Source organism: Thermobia domestica, chromosome 15 (assembly GCF_964235325.1).
Source record: "Thermobia domestica chromosome 15, izTheDome1.hap1.1, whole genome shotgun sequence".
Classification (NCBI taxonomy): domain Eukaryota; kingdom Metazoa; phylum Arthropoda; class Insecta; order Zygentoma; family Lepismatidae; genus Thermobia; species Thermobia domestica.
Window position 1 is genome coordinate 195,189,097 of NC_137468.1, and position 22,412 is coordinate 195,211,508.

The following is a 22,412-nucleotide window of genomic DNA, read 5'->3' on the forward strand; positions in this document are numbered from 1 at the left end:
GTACGTAATTAATACATCCCTTCTATTGATTATTAGTTAATTAGAAAAACTGTATGCACATAGTTTACACAAGAATTATATAAATAATTCAAACAGAATAAATTAAAAGCAAATTTAAAAACTATGTGTTTGGGATTTGTTTTCTTAATTCCTCAAATTCATTTTTGTAGTTGTAAAAATCATGAAAGTTTATTCTAACCTAGGAAACTTTTAGTTACAGTCCATTAGCTATGAGAAATCTGTTATTGCAACAGATGTGATTTCGTGTTAATTGGTTGAGAAGTTATTAAGCAATTACCCAACTTCGATTATTCCAGAACGTATGAAGCTTTATTTCATGTTACTGAGTAGACAACGTGAAGAAATAAACAGTCTGCTGATTGGTTTTTAACAACAAACTTAGTTTATAACAACACATGTCAGTAGTTGGGTTCGAGTCCCAGCTATCTTAGAAAGATAGGTTACCATATTTTTGTACATAGTGCTTGGAAATAACAAACAACTTTAGGAAATAACGAATCCTCACATAAAAGCATGATAGACCAATATGGGTGCAAGAATACGTTATTCAGAAGCTATAGCTTGCAGAAAATTAATCGAAACAACCTGAAGGAGCATCACTACAGAAGCAAATATCCAATCAAGGTCAGTGAAATAAAATAAAGATTATATTGAGTCCAGATTCCATTGCCATATTTTGCCGTATATTGAGTCCAGATTCCATTGCCGTATATTTTGCCGTATATTGAGTCCAGATTCCATTGCCATATATTTTGCCGTATATTGAGTCGAGATTCCATTGCCGTATATTTTGCCGTATATTGAGTCCAGATTCCATTGCCGTATATTTTGCCGTATATTGAGTCGAGATAAAAGCAGGGAATTCGTGTTACTATTCGGTTCAAAATCTCTTGTCGTCGCGAATTCTGTCGAGGAATTTGAAGCTTAAAATATATAAAACGATAATCATGCCTGTTGTTCTGTATGGTTGTGAAACATGGACGCTTACTCTGAGGGAAGAACATAGACTGAAAGTATTTGAGAACAGGATCCTGAGAAGAATATTCGGACCCAAGAGGAACGAGAATGGGGAATGGCGGAAGCTTCATAACGAGGAACTACATAGTTTATACGGTTTACCCAACATTGTTAGGGTCGTCAAGTCTAGGAGGCTTAGGTGGGCAGGTCATGTAGCTAGAATGGAAGAAAGTAGAAACGCTTTCAAAGTCTTGACTGGTAGACCCATAGGAAAACGACCATTAGGAAGACCTAGGCGCAGATGGGAGGACAATATTAAGATGGATCTCGCAGAGATAGGGATACAAAGTAGAAACTGGATGCAATTAGCTAAGGATAGAAGTCAGTGGAGAGCTTTTGTGAACGCGGCACTGAACCTCCGGGTTCCATAGGCCATAGAGTTAGTTAGTTAGTTAGTTATTGAGTCGAGATTCCATTGCCGTATATTTTGCCGTATATTGAGTCCAGATTCCATTGCCATATATTTTGCCATATATTGAGTCGAGATTCCATTGCCGTATATTTTGCCTTATATTGAGTCCAGATTCCATTGCCGTATATTTTGCCGTATATTGAGTCCAGATTCCATTGCCGTATTTTGCGAACTACAAGACGCAACTTAATTTTTAAGTATCTTTTTTTGAATACCGTAACATTTTTTTCAGTTTTTCGCAGAGTTTACGGTTTGTATATTCTAGTCTGTGGTTCTGGGTTTGTGATGGCGGGGCGGGAGGGAGAGAGTGTTAAACAAGCTCGTGAATCCTCGCAACTCATGTTCATCGCATCGGTGCCAGATAGAGATAGGATTCCCGCGGCATTGGACATTTTTATATTAATTATAGACTCTAACCATCGAAGGAAATTCATGCGGTCTTCCACAAAAGAAAAATGATTGATCAGATACTGAAAATTGGTACACATTTCATATTCAGTGGTATATATATTAATGTGATTTAGATTTAAAATAAATCACTGTGGTTTTTTCGACCTTTATTAGATATTTCGTTACTGAGTTCGTACCTCTTTTATATTATTACGGACTATTTTCTGCAGGCTATAAACCTGAAATGACGGTGTGCAACCATGATGACCTATATATAAAAATGATTATAACGATATCCGATGGGTAACTACTCTCAGAGCACTGCACAGATTTTGATTAGTTCTGATCCGTGAGTAGATCCTAGTGACCTAAATAAGAATTTCAGCATACTTTTGTCAACAGGGGAAAAGAGTGGTATGTAAAAAATAACCCAAAACTTAGTGATATTAGGGTCTAATCCATTGTGTTCACGGCCTCTAAGATTAATATGGACACTCTCAATGCTGTTTAAATCTAAATTCATTCCCTATCAAAAATCTTTCAGTTTAACATCCAACTATTATATCCTTTAGGCTAAGCGAGACGGATGAATAAAGGCAAATGTATGATGATGGAAAAATCGCTGGAATTAGAATGTGGGAAGAAACGGGATACCCCGAGAAGTCAACGGACGCAATATTGTCCACTACAAACTTAGTTGCCCCTGGGTTGAACTACAGAACCTATGCCGCAGAGGTAAGCGCTCTGCCACTGAGCTACCGTGCCCTTTAACATCCCTGCATCGACATGGGAGTAAGGAGTGAGGATAGGAGTGGATGGCCACTATTATTGTCCAATCCATAGTTTCTGGGGTCGCTGAGATGAATAGTGACACTTCCGATGCCGTTTAAGTCAAAGTTCAGCCCTCATCGGTATATGAGGATGAAAAGCTGTAAGAGTGTTGGTAGGAAGGGATGTCATTATTCCCTTGAACGAATCTGCGCGCGGATTTTTTCGCCCTGCCCGGGAGTGGACGAGTTATCCGAACTCCCGGGTTATCGAGTGCAGAGTTTTCGGGACTCTCCTGTATTAGTTTATGTAGCTCAAAATAACATTTGGCAAGAGGACAACTGGATCCCTGTCACTGCACTTTCATTGAAATACTATCAAAAGGGAAAAAGAAGGATTCAAATACATTATATAAGCGCATTGTTCCCGTGCAAAGAACGAGCATTACAGCTAGTATTCCTGTTTTCACATGACGATTCATCTCACGAAGTTGTTTGATGCTTTTTCTTAATATATTGTATTACTTGCATAAGGAAGACAGCATTTCAGTATTAAGTACAAAATTAGAAATAGAGTAATTCGGAAGGGGGGGGGGGTGAACATAGTAAGCATGAAAGTGAAAAAAATCTTACAGAGAAATGGTAGCACGGTTGATTGACAATTATATATGAATGGGACATACCTTCTGTATTCTGAAAATATAAGTATAGTTCATATCTCGTCTCAAGTAACATACACAGACAGAAATCAATATACATATAGGGTGAAGTGATGAGAAGAAGTGTCCTCGACACAATGTAAGTAACAAGATACAGACTGCTATATGATGAGTATACAGCTAACAAAGAACACATACATGATGTAAAGATACGTGAGCTATTGTTGTAGAAATGCTTAGCTAGCAACTAGACATACCAACCTGAGATCATGACCAAAGCATTCTCTCGCGGGAATTGACTTGTCTGACCTTACAGGAAAGAGCACAATACTTGAGTTTCCAATAGCTCTTGATTGAAACCAGGTTTCTCCTACATGAAGCTGTGATTTGGAAGATAGACAAGAAATAGATGTAAATATGTTATTTGGTCCATATTGCATACATGGAATGGTTAACAGGACTATTCACATCACCCAGACATATAGCCAAAGGGGGGTTCGGGGCGTCCGGATCCACCTTCGAAACCAAAAATGAAAAATTAAGGAAGGATGAAACAAAATGAAATTAGAAAAAGAAAAATCAGAGTTAAAAATAAATTACAGGAAGCTTTTGGTTACTCTTTTTATGAGGAGATTTGTATTACTTGCAATACATGGTGGCGAAGTGAACGAGACATCCTGGAAGAGTCAGGGAATTTGAAATTTCTAGATAAGTTCGATTTTTCAGAATTTCTAGTCAGGGAGATGTTAAGCTTCGGAAAGCATAGTGCCGTCCTGTAATAGCGTGGACATTTTTTATCATAATTTTTCGTCATCGCATCCTTGCAATATCAAACACGTTATTTCAAAAACAATTTTCTACTGCTCCTTTAACCTGTCATTTGGAACAAACAGTAGTTGACGGAATAATAAAAACAAAAATTTATGTGGAAAGAAAGTTCTGTTAACATTTGATTCAACGGAGAAAGGAACGCAGATATTGTAAAATATTTTACAATACATTATTGAGTATATACTTTTTATAATAGTTGAGGTCATAATGAAAGGAAAATTGTTATATTTGAATAAACAGAGGAAGGGCGTAAATATTGTATAATCTTTTTCTATACTTTTTTTTTATTATTTTACTCGAGATTTCTTCATAGTTTGTTATTGAAATACTTAACAACATATCCTCATTTTATTGTCCTTTGTTGATAGTAAAGTAGTTTAAATTAATCGAGCTCCTGGTCCTTTAGAATTTGATGTCACGCTCCCCCCTCGCCCCCGTTACGAAATCCTGGCTAAACGAACCAATATATATTCCAGTAAAATAGTTTAGAATGATCGGGCCCCCGGTATGATAACAGTATTTCATTTCACGAACACCCCCCCCCTTCACGAAATCCTGGCTACGTGCCTGCATCACCCTAAAATATGTTAGTCACTTCACCCAACCTCGTCGTCTTTTTTTCCAAAATGTGTTTTCTATCTTTATGTTCGCAATATATTGAGGCATATCTATATATCTACGTACCTAATAATCGCCCCATGCTGCTGTGGAGGTATTGAGGACAACACGAATACTTCAGGAAAGAATTGCCCTAGTTTTTTTACTGTCCCATATGACAATAGCAACAAAAAGGCCAAAACTCTAGTCACTTTCCTTGCTGTCCGTGCTCACTGCATTCAATAATAAGCTTCTTTCCCCTGTAAACTACCTTCTTCGTCAGCCCCAGACTCAATACTGAACATACAGGGGCTTTGCAAGGTCAGCGCCAATCATGCTTTGTTGCCACATATCATTAAGCTCAACTCTATTCAGTTCACCCTTATGGTCACTTCCCTCCGAATTACTCTATTCAGTTTCCGGTTGATACGACACATCTTGCCGAACCTGAGAACAAAATTAATAATAGGATAGGAAATCGAGGAAAGCTGTGAAACAAATGGAATGAAAGTGGACGTTAGAAACACAAAATGAATTACGACCGAAACAGATCGGTCGGTATTAAATATACGCAATGGCGTATTTAGCCCCCCCCCCCCCCCGAAATCTTACTTACTATAGTAAAGTATATGAAATATCTTGCAGAATTTTCACATTTTTAGGCAAAGCACCCGCAAAAGTTAGTAAAGCCCCCCAAAAGTTAGTAAAGCCCCCCCAAATCCAGGAGGGAAGAAAAGAGAAGAGCTGACGGTTTTCTGTAGTGAGTAGTAGTACCGATGAAGATGTGATGTATGAACATGAAATAAAATTAAAGTAAGGATAATGAAAGAAATATTTAGAAAGAGCAAAAGTGCATTTTGTGCATTCTTTGAAGAAAGACATAATCCAAGAGATACTTCAAATATTTAGTGTGGAGTATTGAAGCCTCTCGAATAGAAACGTCAATATCACGCAGAAGCGAAAAAGAAAAGAGTGAAAGTTTTATTAAATGTGAGTGTCGAGATGAACGGGGAAAATTAACCGTGTCATCGAAAAACTAATGAGGAATTATTAAGAATAGTGAGGCACAAAAAAAGAAACAATGACAGATAAAACTGCAAAACGAAAAAAGAACTACTTGGGACAATGAATAAGAGGGAACTTATCGTAATAGAAGATACGGTGGCAGGTAAAAGAGAGAAGGGAGGAAGAACTTACAATTGATGGACGATACCAAAACTGAACTTTTCTACGACAAAAGAAATAAGTTAACAGAGGACTGTAGTTCATGGAATTTCTCCGTTTGCAGCAAGTAGCCTCTGTCAAAAATGACAGAATAGCTATGATGAATATTTCAGTTTAACGTCACACGATTATGTCTTTCAGGCTAAGGGAGGCAACGATTGAAGCAAACCCACGAATACGATGTCCACTTTAAACTTATTGGGCCGGAGATCGAACCGTAAACCCCACACACCAGAGGTAAGCGCTCTACCACTGGGCCACGCTGTCCCCTCCATTAGGTGAAATAGTTATCGGCATCTAGATAGGAGTGTTTGTGACAGGGGCGTCATTTCAGACTTAGCTTGAGGGAGCCAAGTGCACCACCGACATAAGACTTTCGTGTTTGGCTACTAGTATGTTATTAGACAATCGATTAAAAAATATGTATTCCTCAAACTCTTGGGGGGACCAATTACCCCCTTATGTCCCCCTAAATGACGCCCCTGATTTGTGAAAATTTAAGATGAGAACGAGCAGTAAAAGCAGAATAGAAACTACGAAAAAAGAAGCATTTCGATTATGAAATATTTTGTGTAGATTATTGTACAGTAACAAGAAGAAAGATGGATGGACCTACGTAGAAAGCTGTGCAAGCCGTCTGGGCATTCGAAATGTGGGTATTGAGAAGAGTTGAGATAAAGAGATGTGTCGAACGGAACACCAATAATGAAGTGAGCTAGGAAAAGCATCAGGGAGAAAAAAGAATATTGGATGTAATTGAAGAGAAGAAGAAACCTCATTAAGATATGACTAATAAGAAATTATATTGTATCATATCGGTACTTCAGAATGAAATATTTATAGAAACGAAAACTGTGTGTAGAAGCTTAAGACACGAAAGTAAGATTGGTAGCATTTCAGTTGAGCCTTCCTTTCAGTAACAAGGTTACCTGAGACGTAGACCTCCAGCTTAACAGGGGATCCGAACCATATGAGCTCTCGCCAACAATCGTAGTCTGATCTTTCACGCTAAAAACACATAGTCACAAGGGAGCTCAAGACATGAAAAGTAAAATAGTCTATTTGGTAATCTCAGTAGTGGATCTAGAGGGAAGTCACAGTGGTAAAAATAAACATTTTATCACTACACGCTCAAGAAAGAATTTTTTTTTCAGTTTTGTGTCCCTCGTTTATGGTCCTAGGATAAGGAGACTGTGGCAATAATAATCAAGAAAATGAAGAAATTAATAAAATGAAAGGAAACGGAAGAACCCCGAAGAATCTTACATACATTGTATTTGTCTACCATAAAGCTCACTTATAGTACGAGCTGGACTTAAACCAGGCACCCCATACACCAGAAACGAAACGAAATCTTTCAGTTTAACGTAACACAAATATACCGTTTGGGCTAAGAGAGCCGTTGATTAAAGCACGTGAATTATGATGGAGTAAATGGTAGCATGAGAATGTGGAAGGAAACGGGAGTACCAAAGAAAAGTCACGGAGATGATGTCCACCACACACTTACTTGGGGGCACGCTGTTCAGTGGTAGATCCATTACCTCTGGTACGTAGGGTTCCTGCATCGATGCCGGGCCAAAGAAGATTGTGGTGGACAACATAGCGTCCATGGGTTTTCTCGGGATACTCCTCCCACATTCCCATTACACTAATTCTTCCATCATCATTCGGGGGGATGCGGTGGCTCAGTAATAGAGCGTTCACCACTGGTGTTTGGGGTCCCTGGTTCGATCCCAGCTCGCGCCGTGTAGACTTTGTGGTAGACAAACACCGTGCTTTCTCGCATTTCCTACCACTTCCTTCATTCCACGATTTCATTCATTTTTCATCATCACCGTTTCCTTTAGCCTAACCGGGATAAGCGTGGGACGTAAAACTTAAAAGATTTCCATCATCATTCACTTGCTTTAATCATCAGTCTTCCTTAGCTTAACGGATGTAATCGTGGAACGTTAAACTGAATTTTTCATTCCATTTCACAAACTTACTTGGGGGAATCGAACCAGCGACCTCGCGCAGCAAATTTAGGCGCCCTACCACTGAATCACCGACCATGGCTCTCCTTTCCATGCACCAAAGGTGAGCGCTCTAGTATTGAATCACAGCGACGCCCTGTAGTCATTTATGTATATATATTCCCTTGAACTGTAGCGATAACCTTGTTTTCCCCTATGCAACTGTCCTTAAGATCCTTCTCAGAGTAATCCTAAGATATTCCGTACAAAATACATTATCATGTTAAGTCGAATGAGATATTGAACCACTTAATAGAAATTAGCCTCGTCGAGAATTCAATATTCTGTTTCCAATAAAGTGTGTTTCTATTTGATTTCATAGGAAACCGACATTCTGGAGAAATTGCCACGATGTCGCTGGATCTTTTAGCTGGCCTCAGATGTTACAACATTCCTCACTTGCCGAATGAGAAGCTGCAGATCCGAGTTGGCCTGAACACGGGTCCGTGTGTTGCAGGTGTGGTAGGAACGAAGATGCCTCGCTACTGCCTGTTTGGGGACACAATCAATACAGCGTCCAGGATGGAATCCACAGGGGAGCGTAAGTTTCAAACGAAAAGAAAAAAAAAATGCGTTGAATGTGAATTGACATTAACAACATACTGAGTTTGATGTTCTCTCCGTAATAGTTTCCAGTTGCAAACGGAAGCTCTGGCAACTTTTATTTTGCTCTCCATGGTATATTAATGTATGTCGTTGATAACTAGAAAACGGAAAGAGGGCATAATGACTCAGTGGTATAGCGTTCATTTCCTGTACAAGTAGTTATAGACAGTCCCGTACTGTGGGGGGACTTGCAGGCCGACGGCGCGGGCCGCTGAAGTAAGGGGGCACAAAATTAGTGAGGAAAAAGGAAGGATATATATAAAATGGAAGGAAAAAGTACTAAAAAGTGCTCAAAATGAAGGAAAAGTAGGATTTATTTCTAAAACGTTTCTTACACTACGCGCCAACCATGGTGGTGCTTCGCGGCTGGTCTGTCGACCTCATGCATGTGTACAGGGGCGCCGTCGTATACTCTCGCCCTGGGGGCTGATTTTCCACGGCGCGGCACTGTTTATAGGCTCAAATCTAAACCATGTGAGTTTGTGGTGGTCAACATTGTATCCGTGGATTTTCTCGGGGGCTCTCCTGTTTCCTCCCACATTATTATTACACAATTTCGTCGTAATGGTTGGTAGTATCACCCATGTATACGTGAAGTACAGTGTCTCCGCATAGTGCAGTCCCTAACGCTCTCGCCTTCGGTGCGAGCGGTCCCGGGTTCGATTCCCGGTGGAGGCACTCGGTCGAAAAAGTGTATAGCTTTTTTAGGCCTGCCATTCTGAGTGAGGTTTTCTTGGGTTTTCCTCGTTCACATCAAGCAAGTATCTAACATGCAGATCCCCAGGCCGCTTCCTTCCTTTCCTTTCTCCTCACCGAGGGACGTCATCCCTCATACGTGTGACGGGTTAACGTGGACTAGACGCTCAAAGCCCAGAAATCTAATTCCTAATCCTAATCCTAGTGACGGGCTAACATCGCCATAGATGCTGAAAACCCAGAAATCTAATTCCTAATCCTAGCGACGGGCCAACATGGCCATAGATGTTGAAAGTCCAGAAATCTAATTCCTAATCTTAATCCTAGTGACGGGCTAACATCGCCATAGATGCTGAAAGTCCAGAAATCTAATTCCTAATCCTAATCCTAGTGACGGGCTAACATCGCCATAGATGCTGAAAATCCAGAAATCTAATTCCTAATCCTAATCGTAGTGACGGGCCAACATGGCCATAGATGCTGAAAGTCCAGAAATCTAATTCCTAATCCTAATCCTAGTGACAGGCTAACATGTCCATAGATGCTGAAAGTCCAGAAATCTAATTCCTAATCCTATTCCTAGTGACGGGCTAACATCGCCATAGATGCTGAAAGTCCAGAAATCTAATTCCTAATCCTAGCGACGGGCCAACATGGCCATAGATGCTGAAAGCCCAGAAATCTAATTCCTAATCCTAATCCTAGTGACGGGCTAACATCGCCATAGATGCTGAAAACCCAGAAATCTAATTCCTAATCCTAGCGACGGGCCAACATGGCCATAGATGCTGAAAGCCCAGAAATCTAATTCCTAATCCTAATCCTAGTGACGGGCTAACATCGCCATAGATGCTGAAAACCCAGAAATCTAATTCCTAATCCTAGCGACGGGCCAACATGACCATAGATGCTGAAAGTCCAGAAATCTAATTCCTAATCCTAATCCTAGTGACGGGCTAACATCGCCATAGATGCTGAAAACCCAGAAATCTAATTCCTAATCCTAGCGACGGGCCAACATGGCCATAGATGCTGAAAGCCCAGAAATCTAATTCCTAATCCTAATCCTAGTGACGGGCTAACATCGCCATAGATGCTGAAAACCCAGAAATCTAATTCCTAATCCTAGCGACGGGCCAACATGGCCATAGATGCTGAAAGACCAGAAATCTAATTCCTAATCCTAATCCTAGTGACGGGCTAACATCGCCATAGATGCTGAAAACCCAGAAATCTAATTCCTAATCCTAGCGACGGGCCAACATGGCCATAGATGCTGAAAGCCCAGAAATCTAATTCCTAATCCTTATCCTAGTGACGGGCTAACATCGCCATAGATGCTGAAAACCCAGAAATCTAATTCCTAATCCTAGCGACGGGCCAACATGGCCATAGATGCTGAAAGCCCAGAAATCTAATTCCTAATCCTAATCCTAGTGACGGGCTAACATCGCCATAGATGCTGAAAACCCAGAAATCTAATTCCTAATCCTAGCGACGGGCCAACATGGCCATAGATGCTGAAAGCCCAGAAATCTAATTCCTAATCCTAATCCTAGTGACGGGCTAACATCGCCATAGATGCTGAAAACCCAGAAATCTAATTCCTAATCCTAGCGACGGGCCAACATGGCCATAGATGCTGAAAGCCCAGAAATCTAATTCCTAATCCTAATCCTAGTGACGGGCTAACATCGCCATAGATGCTGAAAACCCAGAAATCTAATTCCTAATCCTAGCGACGGGCCAACATGGCCATAGATGCTGAAAGCCCAGAAATCTAATTCCTAATCCTAATCCTAGTGACGGGCTAACATCGCCATAGATGCTGAAAACCCAGAAATCTAATTCCTAATCCTAGCGACGGGCCAACATGGCCATAGATGCTGAAAGCCCAGAAATCTAATTCCTAATCCTAATCCTAGTGACGGGCTAACATCGCCATAGATGCTGAAAACCTAGAAATCTAATTCCTAATCCTAGCGACGGGCCAACATGGCCATAGATGCTGAAAGCCCAGAAATCTAATTCCTAATCCTAATCCTAGTGACGGGCTAACATCGCCATAGATGCTGAAAACCCAGAAATCTAATTCCTAATCCTAGCGACGGGCCAACATGGCCATAGATGCTGAAAGCCCAGAAATCTAATTCCTAATCCTAATCCTAGTGACGGGCTAACATCGCCATAGATGCTGAAAACCCAGAAATCTAATTCCTAATCCTAGCGACGGGCCAACATGGCCATAGATGCTGAAAGTCCAGAAATCTAATTCCTAATCCTAATCCTAGTGACGGGCTAACATGGCCATAGATGCTGAAAGTCCAGAAATCTAATTCCTAATCCTAATCGTTGTGACGGGCTAACATGACCATAGATGCCGAAAGCCCAGAAATCTAATTCCTAATCCTAATCCTAGTGACGGGCTAACATGGTCATAGATGCTGAAAGCCCAGAAATCTAATTCCTAATCCTAATCCTAGTGACGGGCTAACATGGCCATAGACGCTGAAAGTCCAGAAATCTAATTCCTAATTCTAATCCTATTGACGGGCTAACGTCTGAACGCCCAGAAATCTAATTCCTAATCCTAACAAGATCTAAATTTTTGGAGCGTCGTAGGAATCACGAATCAATCCAAGTCTTAGAGCTTTAATACTATTTTGGAGTTACATTATTCATAGAATAAAAGCAATACACGAGATAAAATGATTATACAAAGATAATAAGTGTTTATCAACGTTTAAAGATACGAAAGTCATACAATATTCCCCAATAATAAATACGATTTGAATATTTTTATAACACAACCTTGGTCGACCTCTTCTGGCGCGAAAGGATTCTGATGACTCTTAAATAAACTTAAGAAAAATATCAGAACATACATTTTGTACTACAAACTGAGACTGAACGAGAAATAATTGAAGGGTTGGATGCAAGAACCATATAAGTCTACTTTTAGAAAATTTTCCGGTGTTACCTGTTTCTTGCTCTAACTTCACGACGAAGACTGTACGCAGGTACCTCCTTTTACGTTATAACACTAAATATAATCATCGGTTCCACATAATTGTTGCATATTATGTAGATTGATTTTTTTCCTACTGAAACATGTGAAAATCTCAATTTCGCTGAAACATGGCTCTTGCATCCAACTCTTTAATTCTTCGAAAATCCAAACGAAAAAAATATGAAAATGAAACATTTTAGTTTAACGTCCTACGATTATGGCCTTTTAAGGAGACAATGATTAAGGCAAGTGAATGATGGTAAAAGAGTTGAGTTAATTTTGAATTTAACGTCCCTTTCAGCAGCGAAACTATATGAGACGTGGACCTACTGATTAACGTGGAATCCGAACCATATGAGCTCCCGCCGGGAATCGAACCCAGGTCTCCCACGCCAAATTCGCGTCCGCTAACCGCTTAGCGACGAAGAAGCTCGAATGATGGTAAAAGAAGTGGTGGAATGAGAAAGCTAGAGGAGACAGGAATACCCCGAGAAAACCCACGGATACAATGTTGTTGACTATAAACTAACTTGGTCGGAGATCGAACCTTGGACCCCCAGGCATCAGAGGTAAGCATTCTATTACTGAGCCACTGTGCCCTCAAAAGAGCTGAATGCTACAATTTTGTGAGACGAGATGAGAAAACATTGTCTCGTCTCGTCTCGTCTCATTCCGTGGCCTACACTAATCATTGACTTCCATTAATAACCTCACACTTTTATCCTACACAGTATATCCATGAACAAGGGCGCCGATTTCTCTGTAAATTTGGGGGAGGGGCCCATTCAGATGCAGAAGATATATATATGAGGATTTTAAGACAAGTTGCATTCAAATTATGCCAAATATTGTATATTCATAAATACAATAGGGGTGCCCACATGAATTTTGGGGGGCCCGGTCCCCCCAGGATCGGCGCCCTTGTCCGTGAAACATTAAATTAAAGAGAGAGAGAAAAATCATAAAGTAGTTATATTGAACTCAGACGCACCGTTTCATAGTCAGTAAGGTGTCCACTTAGCATATGGGTCGCATTCGATCTCCAGTGAAGTTAGAATTACACTTTAGTTCTATGTGTCTCAGAGTGTCTCTGGAAATTATTATATTCAATGGGAATATTTAGAGGCATAAATAATTGTGATAGGTCAATGGTTTGTATCTTGCATGAAGCAATCCGAAGTGGATCCTCCGTTTGAATCCAATATTAACCTGTAAGTCTCCTGTTTTGTTGAGTCAAGGAAAGGATGTGTTACTTCTAACTAGAAAATAAATAAATATGTCGCGTTTTCACGTTGCTAAATAGTTTGAAATGAATTTTTGAGCATAGTATCTGGATAGAGCTGGGTTTGTGTCAGTTTATTTTGATGACCAATTGTACACAAGCTGAAATAATTGTTCTTTAACATTATGATCAAATACATAAACCCCTTGAAATTTAGATAACCCACACAACATAGTTGTAATAAAAGTTGCTGACTCCACGGCATATTCTGTTAATATACAGCCTATCTTTAAACAAATATATATATTAGTCTTATTTTAAACCAAGTAGTCGTGTGAGTTGAGTTGATTTTAATGTACCTTTCAGAAACGAGGCTATATAAGACGTGGATATACTGACTAATGTGGAATCCTAACAACATGAACTCTCGCCGGGAACCAAATCCGGGTCTCCCATGCCAAAGGCACATACGTTAACTGCTTAGTCACGGAGCTCTCCAAATAGTCTCATATTGCATGTAGCAAAAATTACGCTTCGAATACTGAACAGAAGGTTATATGAAAGAATAAAAGAAATTTAGAAGAAATAGTTTGAGTTTAGGAGAAGTAAGGGCACAATAGATGCAATTAGCTTATTAACGGTAATAGGTGAAGAGTTTATAGAAAAAGCGAAAGAGGTGTATTCAGCATTTATTGATCTAGAAAACTGGAAGAACTGGAAATTGTTGATGGAAACTCTAAGCAAGTTTTAGTTGGAATGGAAAAATCAAAGACTCGCAAAAAGTTATACGTATATGAAGCACAAAGATGTTAGAATAGGAATAGGAACTACAGAGAAGAGTGCAATTGGAAGGGGAGTTCAGTAGCGATATTGTCTCTCGCCTACATGATTTAATATCTATCTAGAAGAGATAGTGAAGAAAGGCTACATAATGAAGACAACATTTCGATAAGAGGTAGAATGGTTAGGTGTATACGGTTTGCAGATGACATGGGCTTTGTTGCGGAATCTGAAAAGAAAATCAATAAGACGTTAGAAGACTTGACGAAGGGCTGTGAAGAATATGGAATGAAAATAAATGTTAGAAAGTCAAAAGCCATGGTGAAGGGAATGAAGCGGTCGGTGCCAAATATAGAAGTAGAAGGGAAGAAAATAGATCATAAATACATTTCGATTCCCGCTGGGTATTATTAATGATGACATGAGTGTGAAAGCGAAATAAAAGTAAGAATAAGAATGGCGAAAGAAGCATTCAGGAGGAAGAAAATCATATTTTGTAGATGCTTGGATAGAGTTGAAAAAAGAACTGATAAAATGTTACGTGTGGCGCAGAAACATGGTCATTACGCAAAAGCAATCAAAAGAAATAGAAGGATATTAAGTGTTGGTGGTGTTCATTGGGTTGGAACATTGAGTAAGAAGGAACTGTATCATGTGGCACGTGCTAGAGGGTATGGTGGCAGGAAAGAGAGGGAGATGGTAAAGGAGACTACAATTAATGGACGATATCAAAACGAAAAAATCGTACCTGAAAACGAAGAGGTTAGCGAAAGATCGTGGAGCATGGAAGCTTCTCAGTTGCAGCAACCCTAACAGCACAGGATGTGCTAGGCATGTGCCATTTAGGTGTCCGATCTACTTTTTAGATACCCGAAGCTTGGCACATATGATATTCATGTGCTAAGTACCGTATATATTTCAGCTACCTACAGTTTTAGATATTTGTTACACCTAATTGATATTTGCAACTACGTACTGCAAATATAGCATTTATATACCTGGCTCAGTTTCGCACTCTGTCGTCACTTGGGACATATACCTGTCATGTTCTAGGTACGTCCTTTAGGAACATACTGTTTCAGATACTCTAACAGCACAAGATGTGCTAGGCATGCGCCATTTAGGTGTTCTAAATTCATCTCCCACATTTGATGCATTTGTTGCTTCTTTTTCTAAGCGATTGTGTACTAGAAGCAACATACGCATCAACTTTATTAGATGGAAACTGTCACAGATCATTTGAAAGTGAATATGGAAGAACCATGAAATGAAGTAAATAGACACTCGTCATTTTGTTATAAAATTACATGGCAAGCAGATTTAATCTGGTCCCAAACGGTTATCGTCGAATATACGCGGTTAAAGGAGCACTCTGATTAGCCAAATTCAAAAGACTTCAACAATTTATCCCTCTACAAGCGACGTTCTCTTCATCGCCTTCTTGGCAAGTCGGAGGAGCACGCGGCTAGTAATCCAAAGGTTGGTGGTTCGCGCCCACCCTGGGGTACCTTTATTTTACTTGTTTAAAGTGTTGTTTAGACTCACTTAATGTAAACACATTACGCATATAGGCGATCTAACATATTTTGGGGGAGTAATTTTGTGGTTCATTGACGCTGACGGGATGGGGAACATATCTAAAACATACTAGGCACGTTCCCTAGGTATATGTCAGGCATGTGCGTAGGGGTGGACATAGACTGTGACTATCATTTGCCATCCCTGCGATTTCTCTCTCAGAGGTACATAAGGCACATACTGGACACATACTCATATACCTGAGGGAAAATGATAGGCATATGCCTGCTACGTGATTGTGCTGTTAGGGAAGTGACCTGCCAAGAAAAGCAGAATATGATGATGAAGATGAAATATGGTTGTTGAGACGAATTGAAAATATTAGCTGGGTCGAACAGAAAACAAATGAGAACATATTAGAAATAGTAATAGAAAATGACAATTTTAGGTGTGATTGAAAAGAGGAAGAGAAACTAGTTGACAGACTGGCTGAGAAGGAACCGTGTCGTGAGGGGCGTGCTAGAAATTGTGGTGGCAGGAAAGAGAGGAAGGGGACGAAGGATGCTACAGTTGATGGACGGTGCGTGGAAGTTTCTCAGTTGCGGCAGGTAACCTACCAACATGGTAGAATAATAAGATGATGATGGTGATTTTTTAGACTGCCAAACTATGATGCGCACAGTTCGGAAATCTTATAGAACGTTTCCAGTCCAGAAGCGTATAGGTATCTTAGTGAACCTTTTCCAGCACTTTTATTCATTTTTTAGGTGAATTGTCAAAAAAATACTGAAACACATGTTCAATTATTGGAAATGAAAAGTATTTAATTTAACAATAAAAGTACAAGAAAACTCTTACACGTAAAATCTTTTTCTTGATATGAAAATGTAAAATTTGAAAAAGTTCCTGAGTAGTTTGGCCTAATCACTGCCAAATTAAAATACCGCTAATTTTACAGTAATTATGTGATATTTTCAAATAGATAAAAGATAATCGAAATGTGGAACAAGAGCGCGCTAGACAATATTATCTTGCATGAATTACCGTTATCACGAGTCACCTACTAGCTTTCCGTTTGCAGATATTTAGAAACGCGAAAATAAATGCCGATATTCTAAACGGCTGGAAATCGGAAGTGGATAAGCTAGTCGTAATAAACGGTATTTCACTTAAAATAATATTGTTTAGGGAGGTGTTGTTCCACTTTTTGATTATCTTTTATGTATTTGAAGATATCATGTGATTACTGTAAAATTAGCGGTGTTTTAATTTCGCCGTGAAACTACTGCACTAACGTTTTTTATTTGTTGTTTTGATGTGTACATATACCTGCAGAAGAGCAAATACGTATTAACCACCGAGAATGAAACAACAACGTGATCTACCATGAAATAATATTTGTAAAATAAATCTGGGAAAAGAGGTCTCTTGAGGAAGAGGTAAAATAACAGATCCATCAATCAAAGCAGGTTGTTAAAATTCAGGAAGAGGAAACAGGTTCTTTTCATCTCATCCTCCATCTGCATTTTCACTGCTCTTTATTCATTCATGGAATACCTTGCTTCCGCTCTTATCCTTCGGCGCTCTTCCGCTGTTGATCTCTCGCTGCATATATGCACCCTAGAACCAGTATCTGGTGCGTGCAGAATTACGGTAATGTTTGAAACAAAGAATATGAATACTGAAGTATTGCTTTATGTGTGTAAAAAAAAAGTATGTGTGTGATCGTTAGGAAAATAATACAGAGTGGCCCATAAGTATGCTATGATGTTTCAAAGACTGCCGTATAGAAACTAGCAACAGAACTTGAACATAAACATACAGGGTGCTCGTAATGGGACTGAAGGTTTTTAAAAGTGTATAGTTTTAATATGGTCAGAGATACAGAAGGAAAAAAAACATGCATTTTAGAGGAGAACTCAAATAGTTTATTTGGACTTACTTACAAGTCATTCTAATTCAGTGTAACTCTACGTGAGCTCCATTTATAACTCTTACAATATCTAGCCTGAACTCAATTTCTCTCCACGTATTCTGTAACATCTAAGGTGCTACTGAAGCAATCGCATTCCTAATACGGTTCTTCACTTCATCAAGGTTATGCACTTTTCACCAGAATACACAAGATCTTTCATATGCCCCCACAGGAAGAAGTTCAGGAGGATAACATCAGGAGAGCTTGGAGGCTACCTAATTGGCCCCCAGGAAATTCAGTATCAAGGTACTCCCTTTCTTGTAGGCTCCAATGTGGCGGGGCACCATCCAATTGGAATATCACTTGAGGTTGCAAATGTTGTAACTGGGGAACAGCAAAGTGTTAAATCATGTCTAAGAACACATTTCCTGTTATGATTTGCTCTATGAAAAAGAAGAGGCCTATAACTGCATTATGTTTTAAAGCACACCAAACTTCAATTTGGGACTGTCTCTAGAATGTTCTACGTAAGCATACGGATTCTCAGGTCCCCATATCCTAACAATGTGTCTGTTAACATAGCCAGACAAGTGAAAAGTTGCCTCATCAGAGAAAACAACGTTCAATAGGAAATTATGGTTATAATCAATCCTGCCCAGAATTTCAGAAGCAAATCCTGCCCAGAATTTCAATAGCAAATTCTGCTCTCTGTGGCTTATTGTGAGGATTAATTTCTTGCAACAATTTGCACCTTATACGCACGCAAATGTAATCTTTGTGTACCACATCGTGCACTGTTGACTTTGGAATTGCCAATTGCCTGCTCGCTGCGCGAATTGACTTCCTCAGACTACCTGAGAAACACTCTCTTATTGCTTTCACATTTTCTTCTGGCACACGCGATTTACCACACTCCCCGTTGATAAAAATTGATCCTTCCACGCCTGGATGCTGTTGCGTGATGGAGGATCCTTGTAGTAAACATGTCGAAAGTTTCGTTGAACTTGAGCAACACTTTTTGTCTCTGCAAACCACCACACGCATTGCGCCTTTTAGACTGCCGACGCCATTTCTGTTTATCGACGATACTAGCGCCAACACCGGTAGTTGTTCAAGTATGAAAATTTGTTGAAAAAAAACTTTTTGAGTTTTCCTTCAATATGAATGTTTTTTTCTTCTGTATCTTTGACCATATTGAAACTATATACTTTTAAAAATCGTCTGTCCCATTTTGGACACCCTGTAGTATTCTTATACCTTTCGCAGCTGCGGTGGCTCAGTAGTACAGCGTTCACCTCTGGTGCATGAGGGTCCCTGGTTCAATCCCAGCTCAAGCCAAATGAACCTTGTGGTGCATAAACACCGTGTTTGTGGATTTCCTCGGGGTTCTCCCGTTTCTTCCTACTTTCTTCATTTCACCATTTCATTCATTTCTCATCATGGCCGTCTCCTTTAGTCTAGCTGGCATAACCGTGGTATGTAAAACTTAGATTTTTTCTCATATATTTTCTCACAAGAATTTTAATCTCACTTTTCCATGACATCGTTCACCAATGCACCGTTCAAATCGATTCATGCGTGGAGACGAAGAGCAACCATCCAAATCGATACATGCCTGGAGACGAAGAGCAACCATCCAAATCGATATATGCTTGGAGATGAAGAGCAACCATCCAAATCGATACATGACTGGAGACGAAGAGCAACTATCCAAATCGATACATGCCTGGAGACGAAGAGCAACCATCCAAATCGATATATGCCTGGAGACGAAGAGCAACCATCCAAATCGATACATGCCTGGAGACGAAGAGCAACCATCCAAATCGATACATGCCTGGAGACGAAGAGCAACCATCCAAATCGATATATGCCTGGAGACGAAGAGCAACCATCCAAATCGATATATGTCTGAAGACGAAGAGCAACCATCCAAATCGATACATGCCTGAAGACGAAGAGCAACCATCCAAATCGATACATGCCTGGAGACGACGAGCAACGTTGTCACAAGTAGCTTGGCAGGACCGTACTGGTATCCTGTGGAACTCTTCTATGATAGCTTCCCGGAGTTCGGCCAAATTGTGTATATAATGTTGGCACACTTTGTCCTTTAAAACAGCTCAGAAATGTCAGGCGGTGAAAAATCGGGAGATCGACCTGGCCACTCCACAGACCCACGTCAACCGATAAAGCGTTTCGGGAATGTTTCGTTCAGCCATTCTCGCACTGGAATGGCATAGTGTGGTGGTGCTCCATCTTGCGTCATTCCCATTCTCAGGTTAAACAGTATTGCCATAACGAAACTGTTTGACCCAAATTACAAGTGTTACAGTCATCCAAACACCGTATACATAATTATGAACCGCCCTGTAGATACAATATGTTATTGAAATTTAATTTGTTACATATACAGGGTGTATCAAAAGTCTGGAGTTTTATGTCAACTCCGTTAAGTAAATATACTGGAAAATAGAGAGTGCGGACAGTTGTTAGAAATACGTGGTTTTTAATCTAAAGTGGTTGAATTTTTATAATCACACGAGCCGTTTGATATCCATTAGGTAAGGCTCCCTGTATTAAATGATATCACAATGTTCCGAGTTCAGCAAGTTGTTCTCTTCGGGCGAAATGTTCTAAATTCCTTTACTTATTAATGTGCACATTCCTTGTAACGCTTTTACGTGCCCTTACGTTCCGTTCAAACAGCCAGCTGAACAGAAAGTGTTACCGTACTTTTTCATTTAATACATGGCACCTTGCAAGTATAAAACTCAAATGGCATGCGCGATTGGAAAAATTCCACCATTTTAGATTGAAAACCATCTATATTCAAAACTTATTCTCTTTTCTCCAGTTTTTCGAATCTTCAATCACACGGAGTTGGCCTATGACCCCGTACTTTTGACACACCCTATATAGTACGTAAATATGTTTTTTTTTAAGAAAAATAAAAAAACTGGCAACTTTTATTGACACTAAACGACAAAGATTTTATTCCCAGAAACGTGACGAAAAATTATATCATAATTGCTATTTAAACAGTATTCATTATATTTTCTGTCAAAGGATGACTTTAATTGCTATTTAAACAGTATTCATTATATTTTCTGTCACAGGCTGACTTCGATTGCAATTTAAACAATATTCATTGTATTTTCTGTCATAATCTGACTTTAATTGCTATTTAAGCAATATTCATTATATTTTCTGTCACAGGCTGACTTTAATTGCTATTTAAACAATATTCATTATATTTTCTGTCACAGGCTGACTTTAATTGCTATCTAAACAGTGTTCATTATATTTTCTGTCACAGGTTGACTTTAATTGCTATTTAAACAATATTCATTATATTTTCTGTCACAGGCTGACTTTAATTGCTATTTAAACAGTGTTCATTATATTTTCTGTCACAGGCTGACTGTAATTGCTATTTAAACAGTGTTCATTATATTTTCTGTCACAGGCTGACTTTAATTGCTATTTAAACAATATTCATTATATTTTCTGTCACAGGCTGACTTTAATTGCTATCTAAACAGTGTTCATTATATTTTCTGTCACAGGCTGACTTTAATTGCTATTTAAACAATGTTCATTATATTTTCTGTCACAGGTTGACTTCAATTGCTATTTAAACAGTGTTCATTATATTTTCTGTCACAGGCTGACTTTAATTGCTATTTAAACAATATTCATTATATTTTCTGTCACAGGCTGACTTTAATTGCTATTTAAACAATATTCATTATATTTTCTGTCACAGGCTGACTTTAATTGCTACTTAAACAGTATTCATTATATTTTCTGTCACAGGCTGACTTTAATTTCTTTTTAAACAGTATTCATTATATTTTCTACCAAAGAATGAATTTAATTGCTATTTATACAATATTCATTATTTCTGTGAAAGATTGATCTTTGAATGCTATCTTAACTATGTATTACGTTTCTATTATGCACAATGGATTGGTTTAGAGCTTGGTATAAAACTCAGGAACCAAATTCCTGCATACTACAGTGATTTACACAGTTATGTTATAGGTCAAAGTGTGCCAAGTTAGACCCCGATCGGATGAGTATGACTTCTTGTTTTGAAAATATGAATCAAAGTTTAATCGCATATAACTCGCGAACCGAAAGTTAACGCAACATAATATTTCACTCACTTATGTAGCAGGTTAAGGTCTACCAACATCCCAAGTTTGATTCTGATCTGATTAGTTTGGTATAAGATTGTTTGCTTTTGAAAATATGACTCGCAATTTGGCTGCCCATAACTCGGAAACAGAAAGTCCACATGACAATATTTCACCCTCGTATATAGCAGATTAATATTCATTGGAATCGGTTGAACTCGTACCAGTATTGGTTTTTCAAAGACTATCGAATTAAGGACGGGTATTGTACTCAAAGTAATGTTTTAGAAGGAATAGAAAGCAATAATTATTTATTTTATGTGCGGGAAATTTTTCTGTTTCTTGATTCTAAATAATGTAACAGTGGGCGTCTTGTTTTTCTGAGCCAACGACGCGTATTAAGACTTCATAAGCTGTATGAATGAAATTGAATACAGATGTATTTATGTAAAAAAGACAAAAATTCAAGCGCAATATTACTGTTGTTACTAACCACAAAAAAGCTTAGTTTTATTGACATTACAATTCTAAACCTCTTTAAGTTCTTCATGCATAATACAAATTTTCTCTGAAAGAACTTAATATCA

General features: G+C 39.0%; 1 protein-coding gene across 2 annotated transcripts in view; it reads left to right on the forward strand.

Moving 5' to 3' along the window:
* LOC145671668 (uncharacterized) overlaps positions 1-22,412 on the forward strand; it is a 1,096,828-nt gene that overhangs the window by 1,027,481 nt on the left and 46,935 nt on the right. For both annotated transcript variants that reach the window (XR_014128525.1, XM_081740866.1), the window contains exon 12: positions 8,259-8,477. Coding sequence is in view for 1 of the 2 variants with exons in the window: in XM_081740866.1 (XP_081596992.1) it covers positions 8,259-8,477 (219 nt within the window). In the remaining variant the exon portion in view is untranslated. The remainder of the gene's footprint in view (positions 1-8,258; positions 8,478-22,412) is intronic.